At 39.1% G+C, this 24,985-nt stretch overlaps 4 protein-coding genes and 1 pseudogene across 5 annotated transcripts; all 5 read left to right on the forward strand.

The window, feature by feature from the left end:
• The first annotated feature begins 214 nt into the window (after positions 1-214).
• On the forward strand, positions 215-432 carry LOC139353435 (uncharacterized; annotated as a pseudogene).
• Positions 433-475: 43 nt separating this feature from the next.
• LOC108011211 (uncharacterized) lies at positions 476-900 on the forward strand. Its single transcript, XM_070997616.1, is given in 2 exon segments — positions 476-680; positions 683-900. Coding segments are annotated over 2 exon segments (423 nt in total).
• A 252-nt stretch (positions 901-1,152) lies between these two features.
• On the forward strand, positions 1,153-2,002 carry LOC108011210 (mitochondrial inner membrane protein Mpv17). Of its 2 annotated transcripts, none has more exons than XM_017076302.4 (2): positions 1,153-1,358; positions 1,423-2,002. In XM_017076302.4, exon 2 carries the CDS (start codon positions 1,426-1,428, stop codon positions 1,933-1,935), a length of 510 nt encoding a protein of 169 aa, XP_016931791.2. In that variant the 5' UTR covers positions 1,153-1,358; positions 1,423-1,425; the 3' UTR covers positions 1,936-2,002. The 2 variants fall into 2 exon arrangements, with proteins under 2 accessions (XP_016931791.2, XP_016931792.2); XM_017076303.4 differs by having other exon boundaries at positions 1,222-1,358; positions 1,411-2,002.
• A 489-nt stretch (positions 2,003-2,491) lies between these two features.
• mst (misato mitochondrial distribution and morphology regulator) lies at positions 2,492-4,559 on the forward strand. The gene is made up of 3 exons (XM_017076300.4): positions 2,492-2,650; positions 2,707-3,433; positions 3,489-4,559. Exons 1-3 carry the CDS (start codon positions 2,570-2,572, stop codon positions 4,400-4,402), a joined length of 1,722 nt encoding a protein of 573 aa, XP_016931789.1. The 5' UTR covers positions 2,492-2,569; the 3' UTR covers positions 4,403-4,559.
• Positions 4,560-20,925: 16,366 nt separating this feature from the next.
• On the forward strand, positions 20,926-21,514 carry lcs (la costa). Its single transcript, XM_065868732.2, has one exon. The coding sequence runs from the start codon at positions 20,962-20,964 to the stop codon at positions 21,457-21,459; it is 498 nt and encodes a 165-aa protein (XP_065724804.2). The 5' UTR covers positions 20,926-20,961; the 3' UTR covers positions 21,460-21,514.
• Positions 21,515-24,985: the final 3,471 nt, after the last annotated feature.

Below are 24,985 nucleotides of genomic sequence, written 5' to 3' on the forward strand. Positions count from 1 at the left end.
CTAAACATTAAGGGTAAGGGATGAAAACAAATATAATAGGGTAATTCCTGCAATTATGTGCAATTATGATAGTAGATCGATAGCTCGAGACTTTCAAATCGGGTCTCTTGATTTCGTTGGCTAGCAGCCTGTACAGTTTTATTAAGCGCCGCACGAATAAAACTGACAGGAAGGCGGTGAAGGAACTTTGCAGCAAGTTCCTGGAGAAGGAGCAATGGCAAAGCTGTTCCCAGGAGTGACGGCGCGTGGATATTTCGCCGATGCGATTCACAACTTCAATGAACAAATCCATGAAGCCTGCCTGATGCAGTGTCTAAAGGAGCGGATATTCGCAAGCTGGTCGGCAATGGCATCAAGCTGCCCGGCGAGGAGCACGTGGGCACACCGCGGGTGAGCGCCAAAGATCGAAACCGTTGCCTATGTGAGTTCTAAGGGAAAGTACGGCATCCGGAGATTGCCCTCCGCCGGCTATAGGATGGTCACCATGCATCGGAAAGCCAAGAAACCAGTCGCTGGTGAGGAGGAACAGGAATTTCCTTCTGTTCCATCGCCACCTAGGGTGGAATTTCTCGATTGTGATCTCTTGTCCGGGCGATGTGATCCCTACAAGCAACGCATCCATGTTCCCGAAGAGATTGCTAAATCTCTCCGCCGGGCGGACTAGAAAAACTTGGACGCAAACACAGGCTGATACCCACTGCTAGCTACTACAAGATCCGTAGCAACCTGCTAGCCACTACTCAAACACTGAAACAAAAGGAGCACGATGTGCGGCATTTGTTGGTCACCGGTCGCAGACCACAATTCATGAAGTCAACGACATTGTCTATAACTTTCAAGGAACACTCAGACGAATGGAAAAAAGTAGTTCTGAAAGATGTCATCGCACCAAAGAAATAGAAGCGTAAATCGAAAACAGGGAGCAAATCCCTGTAAATGGAGCAGCAAATAATATGGGGGACGTGGCTATGATCGAAAAAAACCTTCATATGTCAAAAAGCGAATGAAAGCAAGGGACAAAGAAGTGGTTACGATTATTACAAACGACGACGGCGTGAAGTGGAAAAGGAGGACGAGGCGGGCCCGCCACAAAAGCGCAAGAAGCTGAAATCAGTAGAATAGACCTATAATCAGATTCTCCGTACCTGTTAATTTCAGGATTACAACAATTATCTTGGTTTTCAATGCCAAAAAGCCAGAATTGTTATGAGTGGTATTATCATAGGTATTATCCATATTACATCATAAACCGATGTGGGTAAGCTGTGACATTTTGGTTTAGAGTTGCCCCAACGACCCATTTGAGTTCAATAGACAACCCTTAAAAACGCACACGCAATGTTTACCACAGCGAATAGGTAATTCTCAGTTGTGTTTGAAATTTGCCAGTTTATAATTAATTGAATTAAGGTCTGAATTCAGATAATGATGACGGGACTCAAGGTGTTTCTGAAGGAAGGATTTAAAGTGGCGACGGTAATGGGTCTGGGCGATGCGATAGCCCAGTTGGCCATCGAAAAGAAACCGCTTGACGATTGGGATGCCGCGCGAACCCTTCGATTTGGTGCCCTTGGTATGGTGTTCGTGGGTCCGGTTCTGCGGCGATGGTACCTATTTCTGGAGTCGAGAGTTCCCAAAACCTACACTCCGATGCGCCGAGGAGCCATCAAGATGCTGGCCGACCAAGCCCTCTTTGTGCCTCCGTTCGCATTGGCCATGTCCTTCCTGGTGCCGCTGGTCAACGGCGAGCCCGTCGTACGGATCCGGCAGCGCATCCTCGACAGCTACCCCACTATCCTGGTCCGGAACTACATGCTCTGGCCAGCCGCCCAGATGATCAACTTCAGCTTTGTGCCGTTGGGCTACCAGGTGATCTATGTGCAGTGCATCGCTCTCATCTGGAACTGCTACCTCTCCCTGGTGCTCAACAGCTAGGGCACTTCGTAAACCTATGTACATGTGCGGATGTACGGCCCGTCGAATAAATTAGCTCTAAACGTGATTTTGGTTGTTTTAGTTACTGCTTCGTAAGGGTTATTCGGTAGAGTGGGCTCTACTTTTGAAATGTAAGGCGCGTTTACACTACGGTGCAGTTATAGAGTTATGGAGTTCACTTCGATCTTTTTTCAAGCCTGCTTACACTAGGGCGGAGCTATGGAGTTATGGGGTTGTTGGTTTTCTTTTACATAAGCCTAGTAATCAGATCGGCTAAGAGTTTCACTAGTAGAAAAATCTTAGTCTTGATAAATTGGTAAAAAAATAAATTATGAAAGTCCCTCCTACGTATTTGCATATTTCACTAATAAATTAGCTTTAATTCCATTTAATTGGTAGATTCCTGACAGACCCCTAGGAGGAAATCATTAATAAACCAATTGATTGCCCTTCGTATTAACATCAAATCAAACAACACCTGACATAACCCGATAAATGGGGTCAGCCTAGTGTAAACACTCTTTTGGAGTAATCGGGCTTGACTCACTCGCTATTTATCGATGTTCCCTGCGCAAACGATAGCTCGGCGCGTTTCGTGCAATGCAATGCAAATTAGTCACTTGTGCCGGCTGTTATGAACCATACACGCGAGATTTTGACCTTCCAGTTTGGAACATACGCGAATTATGTGGGCGCCCACTTCTGGAACCAACAGGTAAGCTGTTGCACCCACATGCCTGCCGGAAAAAGACATAAAATCCTGTTTTCCAGGAGGCCAACTTCAGGTATGGAGACGAAAGCGACCAGGTGGCCGAGGAGCAGCTACCCAACAATGATGTTCTGTACCGTGAGGGACTGAATGCCCTTAATCGCACCACCTATACACCCCGCCTCCTGTCCGTGGATTTGGCCGGAAATCTTGGACACCTTCCGGTCACGGGCGAGCTGTACGGCAACTTTGTTCAACGCGATGAGGAGCTGTTGCCGCTGGGCACGGGCGAGGAACTGCAGCAGGCTCGACAGCAGGCGGAGGAGAGCGGGGTATCCGCGCAGCGTCTGGACGTGCACGAGAAGCCGCCGGCTGTAATTTCCGAGTACCAGAGAGATCTGCTGAAAAATTCCGTGGCGCCTGAAAAGAACTATCAGCTGGCGGAGACTGCAAACAGTTGGGCGGACTTTCTCTATGCCCGGTACCATCCACGGACCCTGAATGTCTTGCCGGGGTTGGTCAGGGACCCGAATGTCCAAGCACTGGGCTCCTACTCTGCCGGAGCGGAACTTTGGCAGGAAATCGCCTTCAACGACGAGTTCTGCGATCGCATCCGCTTGTATGTGGAGGAGTGCGACGGCCTGCAGGGCTTTCACGTGATGTTTGACATTGATGATGGCTTTGGAGGGCTGGCCGGAAAGTGTATGGAGCACCTGAACGACGAATACAGTCGGGCTAGCTTTGTGTTGCCGCTGTACTATCCAAGGGTCACCAGTTACGCTCAAGCGGGTGAGTAATGCGGCTTTTAGGAAAGGCGACCTTGTGAACATTGTTTTTCTCTCAGATGCCCGCCTGTCGCACAGCATTCGAGTTGTAAACAGTGTAATGAGCTACCACCATCTCAGCGAGCAAGCCACGATGTTTACGCCACTGTCCACGCTGGAGAGCATCTGGCGGAACAACAATCTCAAATCGCGCACCCTGCCGGGACTCCAGTGGCAGGCAGATAATCTATACCAAACATCGGCGCTGCTTGCTGCCTTTTTGGACACCGCCACCTTGGGTTACCGCCTGCGGCAAACGCCCGAGTCGTTGTTACGCTTCTGCGAGCGTGTTTCTCCTTCGGGACGGAGGATGACTGCCGCAGGAATGGCTTTGCCATTTGGATTAAAAGAGGAGCAGGATCTTATAGAGTTTCTAGACCAGAGCGGAGACCATGCGCTGCTCACACAATTCACGCCGGGCTGCGATCCGGGCACCTCCTATGTAATGCAATCGGTGACGGCTCGTGGCATTCCCGCAAACCGTTTGAAGCGCCCCAGGGAGAGGGCCGGCGAACAACTGCAAATGGCTGCCTATGGCTGTGATAGCGTCTCTCATATGCTGCAGCTGTATTACCAGTGCAGCTATCATGGCAGTATCAGCAATGCTGCATCTACCCCATTGCCGCTGAAGACGCAGTTGCCATTTCCTTACGATATGTTTAGGGGAAACATCTCAAGTGATGGCTTCCAATTGCTTGGAGGTGCGGAACGTGAGTCGGGTACTCGTGTTGATTCAGTACCCTTACTGGCCGCCCTGCAGAATTCCACCAAGCTGGGCGAGCATCTGGACAACCTGCACGCCCAGACGCATCGCGTGCAGCTTCCCAAGTTGAAAGCGTACTCCAATTCTAGCTTGGAGCGGGATGAGTACGAAACAGCGCTGGATCAGTTGCTCGAGTTCCGTGACCTCTACACAGATTCGCAGTATCTTTAAAATGTGGGAATCCACTGGTCTGGAGGAACACGATTTTGTGATAAGCCCTAGGATAATAAAACACGCAAATGTTTTTGGATACTAAGTGAATTCCATTTCTTTAGGAATATCCGATTTAAATATTTAAATACACACACACATTTTTGTTCTATAAAAATTTTAATATCTGTTTTGAAAATAACGAATTTTGTAGAATCGAGATCTGTTGCTCGAAAAGCACTCCGACCTCCGACTCCGACATATATATTTATGTCCTCGCGGCTGTTAGAACGTTAGAATGCGATTCGATGTAATACACTTTTAATACAATATTAAAAGTTTCGTAAAAATCGGACGAATTGGAAGCGTTAACTAAACAAACCGATTCAACCTTGAGATCCGGTATGAGAACCGGAATAGAAATTCGTTTTGAACTCTTATACCGATTCGTATAGTTTTGGTATTTTTTTGAATAGACAAAGCGCACCAGGCGAGTGCGAAGGCTACTACTATACATAGCAGCTGAATCATAAATCTGCAGCGATGGTCCTATTATATGGAGTGATATACTAGTCCAAAGGTATCGAAAACACAAAAAGGATTGCATATCAGGCACTTTGCGCTTTGCACTTACACTTTCTAAAATGTTCTCATTCGACATCCTGCTATAAAATATGCCTTTGAAGCTGGAAGCTTTAATATTTTGCTAAGGCGGGCAGAACGAGAACATTTTAGAAAATGTATTTATTTAGTCGAATGTACAAGCATTATGCGTCACAAAAGTTGGTATCAGAACTTTTGTACGTTGATGGTGCGTGATCGTCACGACCCCTTACCTCGTTAAGAGGTGTTTTGTTTGATTCTCTTTTGCAAGCTTTGAAAAATTCCAACTAAAAAAATAGTCGTTTTTTCGGAAAAATCCTTTTACATATGTTTACTTATGTAGCTATCGAAGAGTATACGTAAAAATAGTTTCAGGCAATTCAAAAATGTGACCCAAAAAAGGTGTTCGGTTTGTAAAAGAACGGCCCATATTAACTTATACTCTTAGGAATACCACGCTCTATATATTTCAAAAGACCTACATTTTTATAAATTTAATTTGATTTTATTTAAAGAAATTAAAAATGCAGTCTTCAAAAAAATGTATTTTAAAGGAAGAGATTTCAGAAGATTAAATACAAAAACAAGAGAATACGCTATAGTCGATGGCCTCGACTATTAGATACCCGTTACTGAGCTTACGGTAGTGCGAGAGGGATTTTTTCACTAAAACACATACCCTTTAGTGCCAACTAACCTATAGCGCCCCTAGCGGCTTGGTGGCGTATTAGTGAAAACAGCTAATTTGCTGCATGTGGTGTGCAATCTTGCCTGAATTGCAAAATATTTATTATTATTTGCTTATAAGTTTTTAATGACTGCTTCGATTTTAATAAGACACATAGGTAATTTTTCAATTGCCTTTTAACCTGAGAATAAATCAATAAATAAAATAATCTTAAAACAGAAAACTTATGTTTAGTTTACAAACAAATTTATTTGGCTTTAAAGTGCATAAAAATCATGCATAAATTAAATCAACCGAAAAGAAATGTGTACGTATCTAACGGCTTTTCCTCAGACCTTTTTCCATCAATAATTATATACGCATCGGGGTAAGGGATAATGATTTCTTCTGTCCGTTTTTTGTCCCTTTTTCCGTATTTTTAGCTGATCTGTCCGTTTTTTTACCTGAGTCATGACAGCACTGCCCAAAATTGCGCACCTATCAACAGCGCCATCTAGCGTCAAATTCTTTATTTGCTTATAACTTTTTAATGAATGTTCCTGTTTTAACCATTTTTGTTCTGAAGAAAGTTATTGATAATCAAATTAAAATGACACTTTTAAAAAATATTCAAAAATGTGGGCGCTAGACGCACACAACGCGTGCATTATGGGTGTATGTAAGTGTGGCATTCTGCTGAAATAAACTTGCGCTGCGCAAGAACCTTAAGAATCTGAATGCCAAATCGCAACTTGCTAGCTTTTATAGTTTCCGTGATCACAGCGTTCATACGGACAGAAAGACAGATATACGGACATGGCTAGATCGACTCGATTAGTGATTCTGATCAATAATATATATGTATACATTATATGGTTGGTAACGCATAGTTCTTCCTGTAACATACTCTCCGTCGAATCTAATATACCCTTTTACTCTACGAGTAACGGGTATAAACACCAAATGATTCTTGTGGTCCCTGGTTTGAATGTATAAATTAAAATGTGATATATTTGAATTGAACAGCTTTAAGAAGGTCCTCCTACAACAGTCCTGAACCCTCGGACTTCGAAGGTGTCAGGTTGGTTAGGCTTCCCTCGGAGCGGAAGTTGTTGGGGCCCCACCTGCGGCACTTCATGATTGGCTGTCTCGGAAGCGGCTTTGATATTTTCCGCGTTTCTAGAAAAGCGAGTTAAGGCCAAAACAAAACAAAACAAAAAAGTTTTTGTCTGGGTAGAGCGATTTAAAAAAAAAAGCGATTTTAAAATGTAGGTCCTAACAACGAAGATGACGACTTGGACGTGCTCAAGGAAATCGTTGAATTTTTATTTGCATGGCAATCAATTTTTATACCTTATACTTAAGGGGCATATATATTTATTAAAAAAAGGGGTTATGTAGAAGCAAATGTTGGAGTTACAAGTTGAACACTATTTAGTTATTACATTTTTATAATTTTGAAGAATAGTTATAAGAAATAAAAGACAATCATTTACCCTAAATTTTTACTTTGCTTTTAAAAGCACTGGGTGTCCATGTGTCGCTATCGTTTGACTTATTACGGCTGATTTGCCGCTTCGCAGTAGACCCAAAGGCCCCTTTCTGACCGCTTCACCTTTCGGCAACATTTACGTGCTGCTACTTGCCGCTTTGTTTAACCTTAACCCTTGCGGACACGGATCGGGAGTTGGCCCGCCTAATTTATACGGAAATTTATTGCCAATAAAGCGGCAGTAATTGAAATCTCAACGGGAGTAAATCACAATTTTATGGACTGCTAACGGGCGGCGACTAGGTGGCCCGTATTTGGACTTGGAGAAGGGGTTTAATAATTTGGGTGAGTGTTTTTTAGCATCTACTTTGTTGTGCAAATTAAATTTCAATTTGATTGGCAGCTCCTTTAATATTCTACCAAATTGTTATTCTAGGTCCTTAAAGAAGCTGCTGCTTACTAGCTTCTTCTAGTGCTTCCAGGAAAAAAGGACCGAATCCGAAATTAAAATTACGCCAACGACTTTAATGGAATATGTGCGTGGAATTCGAAATGCCAAATTGAATAGGCTGCCAAGCTAGTGGAGTGTACATATTTCGTATATTGTTTTTTTGCACTTTTTAATTTCGTTTTCATTTTCGTTTCGGTCTGCATCTGAATCAGTACGAATCCTTGCATTAGCATGCAGTCCTGTCACTAGACTTATATATTTATGTTTTATTTATGTGAGTTGGAAGTTCTAACTCCTCATGGCCGTAGGACATTTTCTTAAAAATTAGCTGCATTTATTGCGTGAAGAAATATTTCATAAGTTAAAAAAATACAATTTATTTATCTATGTATAAGATAAGTGTCTGTAGTAATTAACTGGCTGGATTTGTTTTTGGGAAAAGTAATGATTTTAAACGGTCCAGAGGATGCCTCTCAGCATGTTTTCTCGTGAAAAATACATTTCACATTTATCCCAAACACTCTCAATGGTACATTTTTTTTTAAAATTAGATATTTGGCTTACTTATCTGCACTAATTTTTTGGCTTTTCTGTGTTCCTTACACCGTTTAAAATCACACTTAATGGTGCACGTGCACTCGCTGCATGGTTTTGAATCGTGTTAGCTCTATACTCCTTAAAAAACAAAATAGTGATGGAATCAAAGAAATAAATACTGGAGAAGTCTAGATAGAATCACTGGCAAAGTCACTCAGGGGAGCGGCCACGTCTATGGGGGTGTCACAGAAATCTCTTCTGGTGAAATTCAGAGAAAACTTTAGATGATGCTTTTCCCCGAAAATCGATCGAATAGATTATAATAAAAACGTGTCCTATCTCAAAAAATACCATTTCGAGAAAAAAAGTTTGATAAAATTTATTTTTTAGTGTCTTAAAGTGCACAATTTGTTGGAACGATAAAGGGTAAAAAAGGTGTTAAGACTCGAAAATTCCTTATTTAAACAAGAGAAAACGCCTCAGCTAATAAAAAGGCGCCACCTACCGTCATTCCTATCGGCCTTTTACGAGATTTTAATAACACGCCACATAATGTGAAACCTAGGTGGCGTTAGTGAAATTTCGTAAGCAGCCGATTTTCTGTATGAATACATCTCCATTCCTCTCGCTTTCTATCAAATTTTTTCTAGATCAATCGATTGGATTTGGCGAGACCAATACAACGTGGGTGCCACAGCTTTGGTCGGTTAGTGGGCGTGGCAAACTTTTTTAGGTCAATCGAAAGGTATTGACGAATCCAATATATATCAGTTAAAATTAGTTTCTAGCACTAAAACTGTAGAATCCACAGTTCTGGGCGGCTTGTAGACGTCAGAGTGAACATGGCGTGTTATCGTAACAAACTTGCACTGCGTGCTAAAATAAGAAATCTAAATCTAAAATCTCAACTCTCTAGTTCTTATAGATCACAGCGTTCACACGGACAGACGGACATGGCTAGATCGACTCGGCTAGTGATGCTGATCAAGAATATTTGTATGTATATACTTTATGGGGTCGGAAAGTCTCCTTCACTGCTTTGCAAACGTCTGACTGAAATCATTATATCCTTTGCAAGGGTATACAAATCAAAATGTATATTAATGTACCCCATAAAGCTGTTTCGCTACATCCTAAACTCTGTCTTTACTTTATCCCTTCGTTTCCAATTAGTTCCTTCAATTACTCAGTTGGTCAGCTGCTTAAGTGCTTGGTGTGTTCGCCCACGCGGCAGTTGATTTTTAATTTCTGCCCGGCTTAGACCCCGTTTGTAGCCCCATCATCCGCAGAACCACTTCTCCCGTATCTGTGGTTCTATTGCCGTCTGGGCACTTCATCATCCAATGCAGCCCCTCGGAAGCGACGGCCGACATTCAGCTCCCACGGTCAAAACAAACTTAACAAAGTTAGCTAAATTTGGCCAAAGGCGTCATTTTAACTGCCGCTTACTACCACCCACTCAACGGGTCTACTTCCCATCGTCCATTTTCCTTTCACTCTCCGCTTCCATGTCGACATTTCAATGCCTTTTTAATCTAGAACAAAAGCAAACTTAATTTGCCACAACATCTGAGATGGCACAGGCGGAGGGACGACAGGCAACAGGGCAAAAGGGGGCTAATGAGGATGGGCAAGTTGTACTGAGGAAAAAAGGGGAGTCAGTGGTGGCTATGGTTGATAAACATTTCAAAATGTATCCTTTATAATCTTGTATTTTATTTTATTTTAAAGTGCAGTACATTTTCATATAGAATCTAGCAAAAACACCTCTTAACGAGGTAAAATAATAGTGACGAACGAACCTTCGTTTTACTTTTGTGACAAAACATGATTTGACATGGCATCATTATATTACATTACATTAACATTACATTACTGCACTTCAAAATAAATACACTATCTAAAATTAACTCAATCGGCCCACCTTAGCAAAATATTTAAGCTTCTCTCAACACTAACATTTTCTATTGCAGCGTGACGATTCGATTCGACGTGTTGGATTGGTGCATCAATCATTATGATCAGACCATCACTGCAGATTTTCAATTCTGCGTCTATATATATATAGCAGTCGCCTTCGCACACTCCCATGGTGCGCTTCGTCACTACGTGGACTGCCGTCGCAAATCGCACATTTTCTTTTATTAAGTGAGGTTTTTCGAGCAGATGCCGACAATATTTTTATAATTTATGATAAACCGCAATATTTTGAAGAACAAAAGTCATCTAAAATCGCCATTGAAATAGGGAAATCTACTTTAAATGAAGCGTTTCTGATCTTATAAAGCAGTGGTCGGCAGCGGCCTATCTAGTGAGCATAGGGAAGTGTTCTGCCCATCCTCTGCTCGCTCACGTATAACGTACATGTTCGTGTGACTTCGGCATGGGTCTTCGGGTAATTTTTTTCTCAACTTCGGCTCGCTTTTTTGTTGCTGCGGCAGAGGATCTCAGTGCAAAGCAGAGAAACGTCTCGCTTCAGCACGCCGCGCGCAAACTTCGTGTTTGTTACACTCACACTAATGCAAGGCAAACTTGTGATGGTATGTGTGTGCCGACCACTGTTATAAAGTATATGTATATATTCTTGATCAGTATCAGGACCATGATCTAGCCATGTGCGTCTGTCTGTTCGTCCGTATGAACCCTGAGATCTCGGTAACTATAAAAGCTAAAAGGTTCGGGCTCGGCTGGAAGATGGTTGAAGTTCTTGGGCAGTGCAAGTTTAATTGAGCAGGATGATACGCCCACTTTGACGCCCACAAATGCCCACGGCGCTAGCGTTATGGTCGTCTAACGTCCACATTTTTATTATTTTGTAAAAGTGTAAATGAGATTTTGTTTTGTTTATTAATACCTGTCTTTATAAATTGTTCAAATCGGACCACCCATTATAAAGTTATTAGCAAATAAAGAAAACGACGCTAGATGATCTTTGTAATAGTCGCTTTGGTGGTTGCACATCTCCTTAGTTGCGTAACGGGTATTTGGTACTCGTTGCCATCGACTATAGTAAAAGTAAAAGGCTCTACTAAAATCGTCGGAAAGTATGAAAACATGCCATGTCCGTCTTTCTGTCCGTCCGTATGAACGCTGGGATCTGGGAAACCATAAAAGCTAGAAAGTTGATGATTGGCATGTAGGTTCTTGCGTTTCTTGCGCAGCGCAAGAATTACGCTAAAACCTAGCGCCTATATTTTTGAAGATTTTGGAAAAAAGTAAATGGGATTTTGTTTTGATTATCAATATCCATCTAAATGCCAAAAATTGTTCAAATCGTTAAAAAGTTACAAGCAAACAAAGTGTACAAATTGGAAACAGTCGCTTTGGCGCTTGCGTATCTCCATCTCCCTCGTACTTACTTTAGCTGAATAACGGGTATTTTATAGTCGATGGCATCGACTTTAGCGTTCTCTCTTGTTTTAAGCTCAAGTTTATAACATTCAATTAACAAACCTTTTTGTAGCGCTAAAAATACAAAGCAGCGGAACAGTTTAAAAGATTCTGAAACTATTTTTTGGATTACATGTAAAAACGTTTTGATTTGTAGTTTATTTATTAGGTGACACTGCTTTTTTGTCCTTTACCCTAAACCCCAAGAAAACAAAATGTAAACAGTTTTTGTGCGTCGCCTAGCGCAATGTTGGACTGCAAGCCGAACGGTTGGAAAAGGCACTTCACTAAATGGTTAACGTTGAATGAAAACGTAAACATAAAACTCACTACAAATTAGACAAGAATTCTTATTTTAAGTGTATTACCTATTAAGAAATATCTACCTTGTATTTTTAAGATTACTTGCGTATTTTTACAAAAAATGTGAATTTATGTTGTTAAGCGCCCTCGACTTCATGCATTCTTTTAAAGAGATATATTTTATATTGACCTTAAACCATTCAATTTTTTTTTTAATCTTGCATTTGTAAAAAAAACAATTGTAAGGCATTTTAAAATTATTTATTTAAAAAAAACAACACAGTTTTAAAACATGTATTTTATAAGCACAACATTTTTGGTCACGTACACACAAAAAAATTTGTCAAATTGACAAATTACAAAAAAATAGTTTTCTAACTGTAAAAAAGGGTAGACACCCAGAAAAAATACCTAATATGACAAAATAAGGGCTAGAATTAATTGTCTTAAACCTGGGGTTTAGTCCATGTATGGCATATAATTTTGGATTCCATGACCTAACAATTTAGGTCACTAATGGCCTAAAACGTATGCAAATTTGGCCTAGATTTTAGGTAACAAGATGCCTAAAAAAGTGTTTTTACTACAAATATAATTAGTTCGAAGACCCCGGATTAATTCCCACCGCGGACAAAATGAAAATTATGGTTTGTTTAGGGAGATAAAATACTAACTTATTCGAATTTACTATGCTAAACAATTAGTTTTACTATCATGAGTACACACTAAAGATTTTTTAAAATAAATAACCAATATTTAGGGCATAATGGCCTAAAATGTTCCATTTCGTAACAATACGGCTCAGATCTTTTTCCTTAAATAGTAATTATAAGCAGTGCAACCTATATATAATATATATATATATAATATATATATATATATATAATATATATAATATATATATAATATATAACTGACATATTAAATTTTAATGGTTTTTGGCAGTCAAATATTATTAGGTAAAATGTAATAGTTTTAAAGCCCACGATGACCCAAAATATTAGACTGTTCGTGACCTAAAAAGTGGCGCAAAAAGTACACAAATTTAAATTTTTAGGCAGTGCATGACCCAAAAAAGAACTTTGAGTTAACTTTTAAATTTGTAGGTTAAATCTATCTACCTATCTTATGTAGTTAATTAACTATTTTTAATATTACAAACTTTTTTTATGCAAAAAGTAAAAACTGCACCAACGCGCAATCATCGGAGTCGATCACCCGAAAACTAGGCTGCCGAAAATTGCCGTTTACGAAAAACATTAGTATTAAAATATAAAAAATTACAAAAGGGAAATGAGCAGGACTCGAACAATCGACCCAGAGATTATGGGGCAGACGCTCTAACCACTCATTCCAGTAAAATAGTTAATCTACAATTTTGAATTGTAACACAGGAACACAAAATTCCACTTTGTAAAATTTCCACGAACCATTCCTAGTGTTCCATGATATTTGGGTGCTACTGAGCAAAAGTCCCATACTAATTTATTTTCCATCACCTACAGGTTTCGCGGTATAGCTAAGAATACAAAAAACCGATGTTTGCCAACATATTGAATTATGTGGCCTTCGCAATTAAACATGTTTTAAATATTTTCGCTGAAATACACTCTCAATACATGACGGGATTACTAAAAAATAGTCCCAGTAGAACCATTGTCCATTGGAATTTGACGTTAAAGTTGATGTGATTTAGAAGTGTGAATTTCAAAAAACAAAATATATCCATCACGTAACCATAACTATTATTAATAGTAGCTCAACTACACAGAGAAAACTATCCAAGAACATTGTTCTTGAATTGAGAAAATTGTTCTTGAATTGAGAACATTATTCTTGCATTAAGAGCACCAATTCAACTTGTGTCGAGCAAAATAAAAACATTTTCAACTTAAAAATGTTGTTCTATTTTTAAGAACATTTTCAACTCGGATGGGAACGTCAGAATTTTCTCTGTGTATGAAACAGTAACCAAAGCAAATGCAAACACAACTATTATCTTGAAGAGTAAGTTATGAATTACTAAGTCAATAAGTGAAACAAGAGAAATCGCTTTAGTCGACGGACTATCAGATACCCTTTACTCAGATAACAACGAGTAACGGGTATAAAAACCTTGCATGGTCAGTCCTACCGCCACCCAAAAAGATATGCTATGGAATTTTATTTTAAAATTAGTCAACCGACAAAACACTGAATTTGTATTAAAGTTGTTTAGTTGAGAAACGAATGTGTGATTGTTTTTATTTCGTTTCAAATTTGTTTTAAATCTTAATCTGGGTTTAGACACGAAGATCTATTTTTTTGAGTGTTGCTGAAAGGAGAGCAGAACGAATCTGAAGACAATTTCGAGAACGTCACTTGGCACATAATTTAATTACAACAACACTTTTGGGGCCACCATTGCTCGCCAAGGCGATGGAACTTTTAACCACTCAACGCCCACACCCCAGACTCCAGCAGTCATTGCCAGGAGTCGAGTGTTGAATGAGCAACAACTTTCGAGTGCAATGCGTCCTGAATTGTAATTAGTGCCCAGGAGCCGCCAGTTCATTTGGAAAACAGGGTTGAAAAAAAGAGGGGTGCCGTCGAAGGGGTCAGGAGTTTCAGGAGATGGCTTCCCTTGATTTATGGAGCGAGCGCATTTGTAATTGTTATTACGTGCAAACACTCCACTCCAAAACAACCAACTCCCGTTTTCTGCAGCCCCTTCAGCAAATCATAACCTTGATGCGGTATCCTGACCATAAATTAGTTATCGTCGGTAGTTTTTAAACGGATAGCGAATGATTCGATAAGAGCCTAGCTCGTGGTCACAGAGTAACAGCAAAGTCCACTTCAGCCTAGCTGAAAGCAATCAACTTTAAATGGTATTGATTACTCTGTCAAACAGTGCAGGACTATACACATTGAATTAGGTTGACAAATACTTGTCTTAGCTTATCTGCATACTTATTTGTATTCCCGTCACTCGTAGAGGAAAAGGGTGTATTGTATTCGAAAAAGTATGTAACAGGCAGAAGGAAGCGTTTCCGACCCCATAAAGTATATTTATTCTTGATCAGCATCACTAGCCGAGTCGATCTAGCCATGTCCGTCTGTCCGTGTGAAAGCTGTGATCTCGGAAATTGAGAGTTGAGATTTGGATTTCTTATCTTCGTACACCCAGAAAATATAAATGACCTAATTGGACCCTAAAAATAGTATTTTTCGTACAAAAATAATTTGTTGAAACTTAAAAATGCATTTTGCCACAAAATAAAATCTTATGGACTTGGTGCGCCCCGACTCTTTTTTATTCTCGCGGTTCGAAGTTCGAGTCCTGCCCAAAACACATTTTATTTCATTTTTCTTTTCTAATAAGTAAATCTGATATATTTTTCAATACAATAATTATATTTAAAATTGGGGTCCTCTCACATTAGTGATAGACGCTTTACCAATTGGGCCATCGCACCATGCTACACATGAGCGTGTAAGTTAAAGTCATACGTGATGCATCGGACTCTCGCGTGGAAGACCCCGGATCGATCTCACTGCGGACAAAATAAAAGTGATGTTTATTTTAGGTAGATAAAATATTAACTTATTTGAATTCACTATAATATAAAAAAAAAAATGCAAAAACCAAGAGTTTTTGGCTTATAATTTTGGTCTTTGCTTCAGGCAAACGACGCATAACGCTCAAATAATATTTCTTATTAACAGTTTGACCGGGTGGAAGGAATTCATAGTGCACCACAACATGAAAATCGAAAAAAACTGTCATCATGACCTTGATTTTTGAACGCCTTGGGCGAATTCTATTTGTTCTGACCTCGCCTTTACACGATATTTGTTTGGTTGATCAGTTGTTTCAGGGTCGTAAGCATAAGTCCAAGTCTCATCTCCCGTAATCATGCATTTAAGCTTTTCCTGATAGTCAGAAAGCATTTTTTCACACACTAAACGCGTAAACATATTACTGATAATGACATTGACATGAAATTTGGCCAAATGTTATGAACAGTCCTGCCAACTCAAGAAAAAAAGAATTAGGCTAAACGTTTCTTTCACTGCATTACAAACATCTGACAAAAATTATAATACCCTCTGCAAGGATATGGAAAGTGATTTTTTTTTGGTTTTAGTCGATCGTTCCTATGGAGAAGTCGTTCCATCGAAATGGCTTCAAACTAGCTTAATTTATATGTGCACAGCCGAAAGTATATGAAAAGCGACATTTGCTTAGTTTAAGCCGAACTTTCCAATGCGAGCTATAGAATATCGGGATGGTTGATGGTAGTAATGCCGAGTAAGAATATATATGTTTTGTAGGTTAGGACACGTCTCTTTACAAATGTTTATGTTAATAAATATGCATTAAGGTCAATACCAAACATCAAAAGTCAACAATGTTTTTGAAACGGTAATAAGGCAATCATATCATAATATTATAAAGAAAAGAAATGGTGAGAACTAGAATATAACCACTTAGTATTATTTAATAATAATCGGATTGGGTCTTTAAATTGTAAGTTCTCAAAAATCTAAACAGTTTTTGTTCAACATCACCGACTTTCTGAAATCTTCAGAAATTCAGTAAAATTATATCCGTGTATAAAGCAGATAGTTTTTCTACCTTTTTCGCTATCTATTTACTCTACACCCAACACCCGTTGCATTTTCTAACTGTTCATTACAAACATTTTACTCTCCCTCTCACTCGCAAACACCCACACACGCAACCAGAGGCATTCGAAAAAAGTGTAGACAAACAACAATGGAAGCAAAAACTTAATTAAGCATTTTATTGTACGATGCTGCAGCAAAACAAATTCCTCTTTAAATAAAGCACCGAAGCAATTTATTCCAATTAACAACAACAACTTCATGGCATGCATATGGGCGTGTGAGCGAGACAGAGGAAATGGACGGAATGCTACAGGCATCAGATGGAAATAATTGAACAAAAACACTTTCCAACACTGCAAATGACAGTTGCCTAAATTTCTAGAAAATATCTTCGCTTAGAAAAAGGAAATAGAAGATGGATTGCCCAGAGTGCAATATTTAAGACATGAACAAATATGAAAACCCTAATTTTTATACCCTTGCAAAGAGTATAATGATTTCAGTCAGAAGTTTGCAACGCAGTGGAGGAGACGTTTCCGACCCCATAAAGTATATATATTCTTGATCACTAGAGGAGTTGATCTACACTCAGAGAAAAACACCGTGCTAAAACAAGTACAAACATCCTTAATTTAAGAAAAATTGAAAAAAATTGAAATTAACATTTAAGAACGTTTGTGCTCAAAAAATTCTCACATTGAGCACTTTTTGGGAATTTTAATGTCTGCCAACTCTAATAATTCCCAACTGTTTATTCTGAAAGTACTCGGTATATAAGGCGCATAAATTAGACAGTGTTAATGCACGTGAGCGGCCAGTCGTAAGTAAACTTAAAATATTAATATTATTTATATATACCTCTTTTATTTCGTTTCAGTTTCCAATACTTATTTCTCTTACTGGCATAAAATAAAAACTCATTTTAATTTCATAATATTTATATATTGATGAAGAATTATTCGTCCTTAAATCATGCCTGCATCTTTCTTATTTTTTTATTAAATCGTTCTTGTTTTTAGTCCAAATATGACTTGATTTAGGAATTATTCATACTTGATTGAAGACCGAAAGGTTCCTAAATCTAGTATTTTCGGTCTTGAAAATTCGTGCTCGAAAGTAGTATTTTGTTCTTTGGTTCTGTATTTTCCATGCTTGGCGAAGTTTTGACACTGAAAATACTAGGTTCAAGCACGAAATACTTGATTTTTTTCTGAGTGTAGCCATGTCCGTCTGTCCATCCTTTTCTATGCAAACTAGTCTTTCAGTTTTAAAGCTATCGGGCTGAAACTTTCCCAAATGTCTTAATTCTTTTGCAGGTGGTATATAAGTCGGAACCAGCCGGATCGGCCAACTATATCTTATAGCTCCCATAGAAATAATCGGAAAAAAAAATTTTTAAAACAAGGAAGAACGCTTTAGTCGAGTACCCGACTATCCGTTACTCAGCTAAAGGGACAAAAGGGAAAGGGATATATGAAAGCAGCAAAGCGAGACTGAAATGCGCCACCTACCCCTGATCACAATAAATGGTTATGTGGGCGGTAGACAGATTTAAGCGTTATGGGCGTTAGAGTGGGCGTGGAAAACTTTTTTTGGGTCAATTGATAGGTATTGTCGAGACTAATACATTTAAGTTAAAATTTTTTTTCTAGCATGGAAACTGTAGGCTTGGGTTAGGTTTGGGCTGCGCTCAAAGCTACAAAATCTAAATCTGAAATCCCAATTCTCTATCTTTGATAGTTTCCGAGATATCCGCGTTCATATTTACGATTTTTTTAAGTTTGTGTGGGCGTGGAAAACTTTTTTTTAGGTCAATCGATAGGTATTGATGAGAACAAATTATTTCACCCAAAATTTGTATTCTATCATCAAAACTGTAGGAGCCACAGTTTTGGGCGCTGCCATAGAAACGATCGGAAGAGTGGTGGGAAAATAATATGTAACAAATCATAGCTTCGGTGTTTTTAGACATATTATCTTTTACTATTGGGAATATCATTTTTTGTATTTTTAGGAATTTCGAATTAAATTTAATAAAAATCGGACGACTCTAACATATAGCTGTCAAAGAAACGGTCAGAGAAATAATGAAATAATTATTTTTAAAAAATGTTGCTTTGTTTATTTTGATCTTATTTTCTATTACTCTGGGATATAGAATATTTTAACTTTTCAGCATTACGAATTTAATTTTACACAAATATCACTGAAGCTAGCAACAATACTTTAGAATTTAACTGCAAGGGTATACAAACTTCGGCTTGCCGAAGTTAACTTCCTTTCTTGTTAAAGTATGTCACAGGTAGAAAGAAACGTCTCGGACCCTATAAAGTATATATATGTATGTCCGTCTGTCCGTGTGAACACTGTGATCTCCAAAACTATAGGAGCTATAGGGTTCAGATTTCAGATTTTGATTCGTTAGCTTTGTAAGCAGCGCGAGCTTAAGCGAATTTGCTACGTCCACTCTAACGCCCACAAACCGCCAGAACTGTGGCTCCTACAGTTTTATTGGTAAAAAACAATTTTAACTGAAATGATTTGTTTTTGTCAATACCTATCGATTGACCCAAACAAAGTGGGCGTTGCACTAACGCCATTAAACGCCCATAACGCTTAAATCTGACTACTATATATTGAAATCTCGGGTAGGTGGCGCTTTACAATCTCGCTGTGTCGCTGATAGATCTCAATCTCTCTTTTGCTCCTTTTAGCTTAGTAACGGGTATCAGATAGTCGAGGCGATCTTCCTTGTTTAATTCTGGAAAAAATCTTTTTACACATTCTAACACCTAAAAACTTATAGAAAACGTTCTTTAAAACAAAATGGAATGAGAGTTTGATTAATATTTAACATATATAACATAGAATATATAACATATATAACAATATAACATCAAGTTATTAAAAAGTAAGGAAAAATGTTTGTTAAACATTAGAAGGCAGATGAGAATCAACTGTGCCTTATACTAAGAACTATACAATTTCCAACACTAAAAATTGCAGTTGGTAACAGATATCAATTTGAAAGATTTTAAATCTGGTGGCATTACAAATCGAAAATACGTAATCAACCATTAGGGTTCTTCAACATTTTCATGACTTCCTTTCCCTGATAATGTTTTAGCTGAAATTGTTTACAAACTTTACTTTCATTTGAGCTTATCAAAACCACTTGTTCAAACATGTTTATCTGTACAGAATGTTTTGGAAAATTCTTAGGTAAGTCATACTCATAACAAAGATATAAATATTACTGATGCTTTATGACAACTCAGTACACAGACGTCTGGTCAGAAATAGTTGGCAAATATTGATTTAAGATAACACAAGATTCAGGCCCAGATCATTAGCTGGTTTTTATGTAAGATCCATAAACTAAGCCAAGCATCGGTGAAAATCGCATCGTAAAGGGAAACACTTATATTTGGGGGGTGGCACAGAAATATTTTTGGGCATAATTAATGAGAAACTTGTATTGATGCTTTCGTATATTTCCAGTGAACTTCACCCAAATAGATTTCTGTAACACCTACGTATACCAGATATCATTATGATCGGTTGTGAAGGATCGCATAGGTAGTGTGCGGGCCACGCCCATTTTAAAGCCCGCCCAACGTTCAAATCACTAAAATCTGTCTGACGCCCACATTTTCAAAGAGTTTGGAAAAGTGTAAATGGGAATTTTATCTACCTATCTAAAAATTGTATAATTCGGAAATTGTAATCGCCTGCAATCTCGAAAGAAGTAGCTTTGCTGCTTGCATATCTTATTTTCCCTTGTACTCCCTTTAGCTGAGTAACGGGTGTCTCCCTTGTTACCCCCATTACTCGTAGAGAAAAAGTATATGAGATTCGTCGGAAAGTTTGTAACCTTCCGACCCTATAAAGAATGTATATTCTTGATTAGGATCACTAGGCGTGTCAAGCTAGCTATGTCCGTGTGAACGGTGCGATCTCGGAAACTATAAGAGCTAGAAAGTTGGGATTTTTGATTCAGATCTATTAACTTCTGATACAAGTTAGATAGTTAGAATCTGACTCTCAGGTTCTACTAGTGTCTATAAAACCCATAATTGCTTCAGCCCAGTGCCCACTCTAAGTCGCTAAAGTTTGTGGCGCCCAAACATTTCCGTGCAAATTTAAATATCTATTACATAGTTTTCGTAGGAACGGACGGTTGGAGGACATGGTTAAATCGACTCGGTTGCAGTCGATCAAACAAAATGTACTTTAATGTGTCGGAAATGTCTCCTTCACTGCGTTGGAAACTGCTTACTTAAAATTTAAATAAATATATTCTTTTGTCTGGTAGAACTACATATTGAAGGCCAATTTTGAATACGAAGTGAATGACTTGGCTAGTGGAATTTGTTTAATTCACACTGACATTAGTTTGCTCAACTCGCACACGTCATCGACGGAACACGTGCGCCGTTGAGACTTTCCTCAGAAGTTGGGTATATATACGGCCGTAAGCGAGTGCCCAGATCAGTTCGAGTCGTGTACTATCTGATAACAAAATGCGCACCCTTGTTCTTGTTACTCTTGTTGCTTTGGTCGCTGTGGCCTCCGCCCAAGGACCTGGTGGTCGATGGGGTCCACGTGGACCTGGAGGCCCAGGAGGACCAGGAGGTCGAGGACGCGGCCCCGGAGGACTAGGTGCTCCAGGAGGTCCAGGGCGCGGCCCCGGAGGACCAGGTGGCCCAGGACGCGGCCCAGGCGGACCAGGAGGGCCTGGAGGACCAGGTGGTCCTGGAGGGCCAGGAGGACCAGGAGGTCCTGGAGGACATGGAGGACATGGAGGACCAGGAGGCCCTGGACCATGGGGACCACCATGCAATCAAACCACCACCAGCACCACTGAGGCCTCTACAAGCACTTCCTCCACAACAGCTTCCACCACTACAGCTTCCACCACTACAGCTTCCACCACTACAGCTTCCTCCACCACGGCGTCTTCTACTGAGTCCTCAACCGAATCCTCCACAGAATCCTCCACAGCTTCCTCCACGGCATAAATCGCGTGGTTCAGTCAATTTTGAAAATATTAAAGAACGATTCTGTGCATAACAATTTGGTTTCCATTTGTATACCCGTTACTCCTACACACAAAAAAATAGATTGGTAAAATTGTCCAAGGCACACTAGCCTGAAGTCACTTTTAACAAGAAAGGAAGTTAACTTCGGTGTGTCGAAGTTTGTATACCCTTGCAGTTATAATTAATTAAAAATACAAAAAATACTCGTAGAGTAAAAGGGTATACTAGATTCGTCGGAAAGTACGTAACAGGTAGAAGGAAGCGTTTCACTAGCCGAGTTGATCTAGCCATGTCCGTCTGTCCGTATGAACGCTGAAATCTCGGAAACTATAAGAGCTACAATACTGGTATTAAGCATGCAGATTCCTGAGATTCCTGCGCAGCGTAAGTTTGTTTCAGAAATGTGCCACGCCCACTGTGGCCTTTACAGTTTTGATGCTAAAATAAAAATTTTAACTGAAATGTATTGTTCTCATCAATAGCTATCCATTGACCCAAAAAACTTTAACGCCCACAAACCGTACACTAACTTAAAAAAACTTATAAATATGAACGTGGATATTTCGGAAACTATCAAAGATAAAGAAATGGGATCTCAGATTTGGATTCCGTAGCCTTGTACGCAGCGCAAGTTTTTTACGCAAATGTGCCACGCCCACCTTAACGCCCACAAACCGCCCAAGCCTGTGGCGCCCACAATTTTCATGCTAGATACAACATTTTAACTGAAATGTGTTGGTCTCGTCAATACCTATCGATTGATCCAAAAAAAAAGTTTGCCACGCCCACAAAACCGACCAAACCTGTGGCTCCCACAATTTTCATGCTAGATAAAACATTATAACTGAAATGTTTGCCACGCCCACTCTAAAGCGCATAACTCTTAAATCTGTCTACCGACCACATAACCATTTATTGAGATAAGGGGTAGGTGGCGCATTTCAATCTCGCTCTGCTGCTTGCATATCTCCATTAGTTGAGTAACGGGTTTCTGATAGTCGAGGTACTCGACTATAGCGTTCTTCCTTGTTCAGTCATAATTTTGAAGAGAATACACACACTTGTACCACGAAAAATTCTAGATTTCTAGAATTTTGTTATTATATTTATTGAAATTCTGTTTTTAGTGTCTTAAGGCACATTGTTCCAGTTCTTTTTATAATTAAATAATAAAAAAAAGTTATAAAACTAGTCCGTTATTTTTCCAAACTGTCGGACCCCTATCGGGGTCTTGCGGTGGACACGAAAATGTAGAAACATTTAGTAGGGAATTTGAAAATTTTCGATTACAATGGAAAAGGCGGAAGTTTGAACAAAAAAAGTGTTTTTCAATGTAAAAAAATTTATTGTCGGCCATCAAATATACGAATTTCATTAAAATGACAAGAAGAATATAGTCAAGTGACTCGACTATCAGATACTTGTTACTCAGCTAACCAACTTTATACCCTACTCACACAGAGGGGTTTTTAGCTTCAGCGACAAATGGAAAAATCATTTTTGATTATTTTGCTAACAGCAAGAAAATTATCATTTGCCACTGAAAACAATCCACATGCTAGCGATCTTAACGTGTTTAGTTTTCATTTTTTCGGAGCAAATGAATTTGCACGCCCCTCCCTTCGATTCTGTATGTGAACCAGAATCCGCTTAAAATTGCATTAAACTGTTGACCAATTATAAAATACAATTCCATGGCATATCTTTCCGCGCAATACCGAATGGTTTGCGCCACCTAACGTATGGAAGCGGTACTACTGAGCATGCAAGTCTTTTCTTAATTATTAACTAAGTAATTCAATACGTTTCTAAAAATATTGGGATATTTATGATTTTTATATGTAGACAGATATTGATCAATAAAATCAATTTTAATTTATGCAAAAAAATCTTCAAAAATTTGGGCCTTTATGGCCTTATGAGCGTTTGGCGTGGCACTCTTATTTAAGGTACTATTTCCATTCAAACTCGTATAGTTTCCGAGATCTCAACGTTCATACGGACAGGCAGACAGACGGACATGGCTCACTCATTGAAATCGGCCTAAAAGCGGGGAAAACGACTGGCTAACAAAATATGGGCATGTATTAGTCTTACATTTAGGGCGATTTTTCCTAAATCTAGGGTGAATTTTCTTAAATCTAGGGCTATTTTTCTGTTCTCAAAGGTAAACACCCTTAACATATGAAAAAAGTGTTCCACGGCGATATTTGTTAAAATTATGGTGACTTTCATATTTTAATGGTAAATTGCCGTAAATAAAAGGCAATTTTTTCTTAAATATATTGTGTTTTTTTTTGTTTCAAAGGTTAAACGCCTTAAAAATAAGGGCAAGTACCCTAAAAATTAAAAAAAAATAGTGCTTGGACGTGTTTGCTGGTTCTCGGCAAACATTTTCTGCGGGGTACTTTTCCAGGATTTTTTTTAGAATTATTTGACATAATTTTTTTTATAATTTTAGAGGTAAAACAGGGAAATAAACAGAAATATCAAATAACTTTTTTTTTAAGAAAAATCTTTAAGGTTTTTTTTTCGGGTTTGCACACAAAATTGCTCAAAGATTCAATTCTAAAAACTTGAAAAAATAAATAACTTTGACTCTGCGTGGGCTCCATTTAGATCATTTTGAAAGTTCAACGCATTAGGCCGCTAGGCCACCGATTTTCAAATTCCAAGGGCAATTTTCTAGTTTAAAGGGCGATTTTAGATGTTTTGTTCTACGAATAATTCGATTTTGCCCTAAATTTGAGAAAATATTAACAGCATATGCTCGGAAAATTCGCCTAATTTGGCAGTAAAAAACAAGGAAGAACGCTATAGTCGAGTACCTCGACTATCAGATACCCGTTACTCAGCTAAATAGAGATATGCAAGCAGCAAAGCGAGATTAAAATGCGCCACCTACCGGCGGAATACAGATTTAAGCGTTATGGGCGTTAGAGTGGGCGTGGCAAATTTTTTTTTGGATCAATCGATAGGTATTGACGAGACCAATACATTTCAGTTGAAATTTTTTATCTAGCATAAAAATTGTGGGCGTCACAGGTTTTCGCGGTTTGTGGGCGTTAAAGTGGGCGTGGCAAACTTTTTTTTATGTCAATCGATATATATTGATGAGAACAATACATTTCAGTTCTTGCATCAAAACTGTAGGAGCCACTGTTTTGGGTGGTTTGTGGGCGTTAGAGTGGGCGTGGCACTCTGCTGAAACAAACTTGCGCTGCGTAAGAAGCTCAGGAATCTGCACGCCAAATCTCAATAGCCTAGCTCCCATATTTTCCGAGATCTCAGCGTTCATCCGGACGGACAGACGGACATGGCTAGATCGACTCGGCTAGTGATCCTGATCAAGAATATATATACTTTATGGGGTCGGAAACGCTTCCTTCTGCCTGTTACATACTTTCCGACGAATCTAGTATACCCTTTTACTCTACGAGTAACGTGTATAATAATTACCCCCATACATACATACATATTTTCTATGGGGATTTTTTCTATATTT

Source organism: Drosophila suzukii, chromosome X (assembly GCF_043229965.1).
Source record: "Drosophila suzukii chromosome X, CBGP_Dsuzu_IsoJpt1.0, whole genome shotgun sequence".
Taxonomy (NCBI): Eukaryota; Metazoa; Arthropoda; class Insecta; order Diptera; family Drosophilidae; genus Drosophila; species Drosophila suzukii.

What these genes read in the sequence shown, in the direction of transcription:
- LOC108011210 (XM_017076302.4), top strand. Translation starts at nt 1,426, where the DNA reads ATGATGACGGGACTCAAGGTGTTTCTGAAGGAAGGATTTAAAGTGGCG.
- mst (XM_017076300.4), top strand. Translation starts at nt 2,570, where the DNA reads ATGAACCATACACGCGAGATTTTGACCTTCCAGTTTGGAACATACGCG. An exon ending in CCCACTTCTGGAACCAACAG is followed by an intron (nt 2,651 to 2,706) that starts GTAAGCTGTTGC and finishes CCTGTTTTCCAG; the next exon opens with GAGGCCAACTTCAGGTATGG. An exon ending in CACCAGTTACGCTCAAGCGG is followed by an intron (nt 3,434 to 3,488) that starts GTGAGTAATGCG and finishes TTTTTCTCTCAG; the next exon opens with ATGCCCGCCTGTCGCACAGC.
- lcs (XM_065868732.2), top strand. Translation starts at nt 20,962, where the DNA reads ATGCGCACCCTTGTTCTTGTTACTCTTGTTGCTTTGGTCGCTGTGGCC.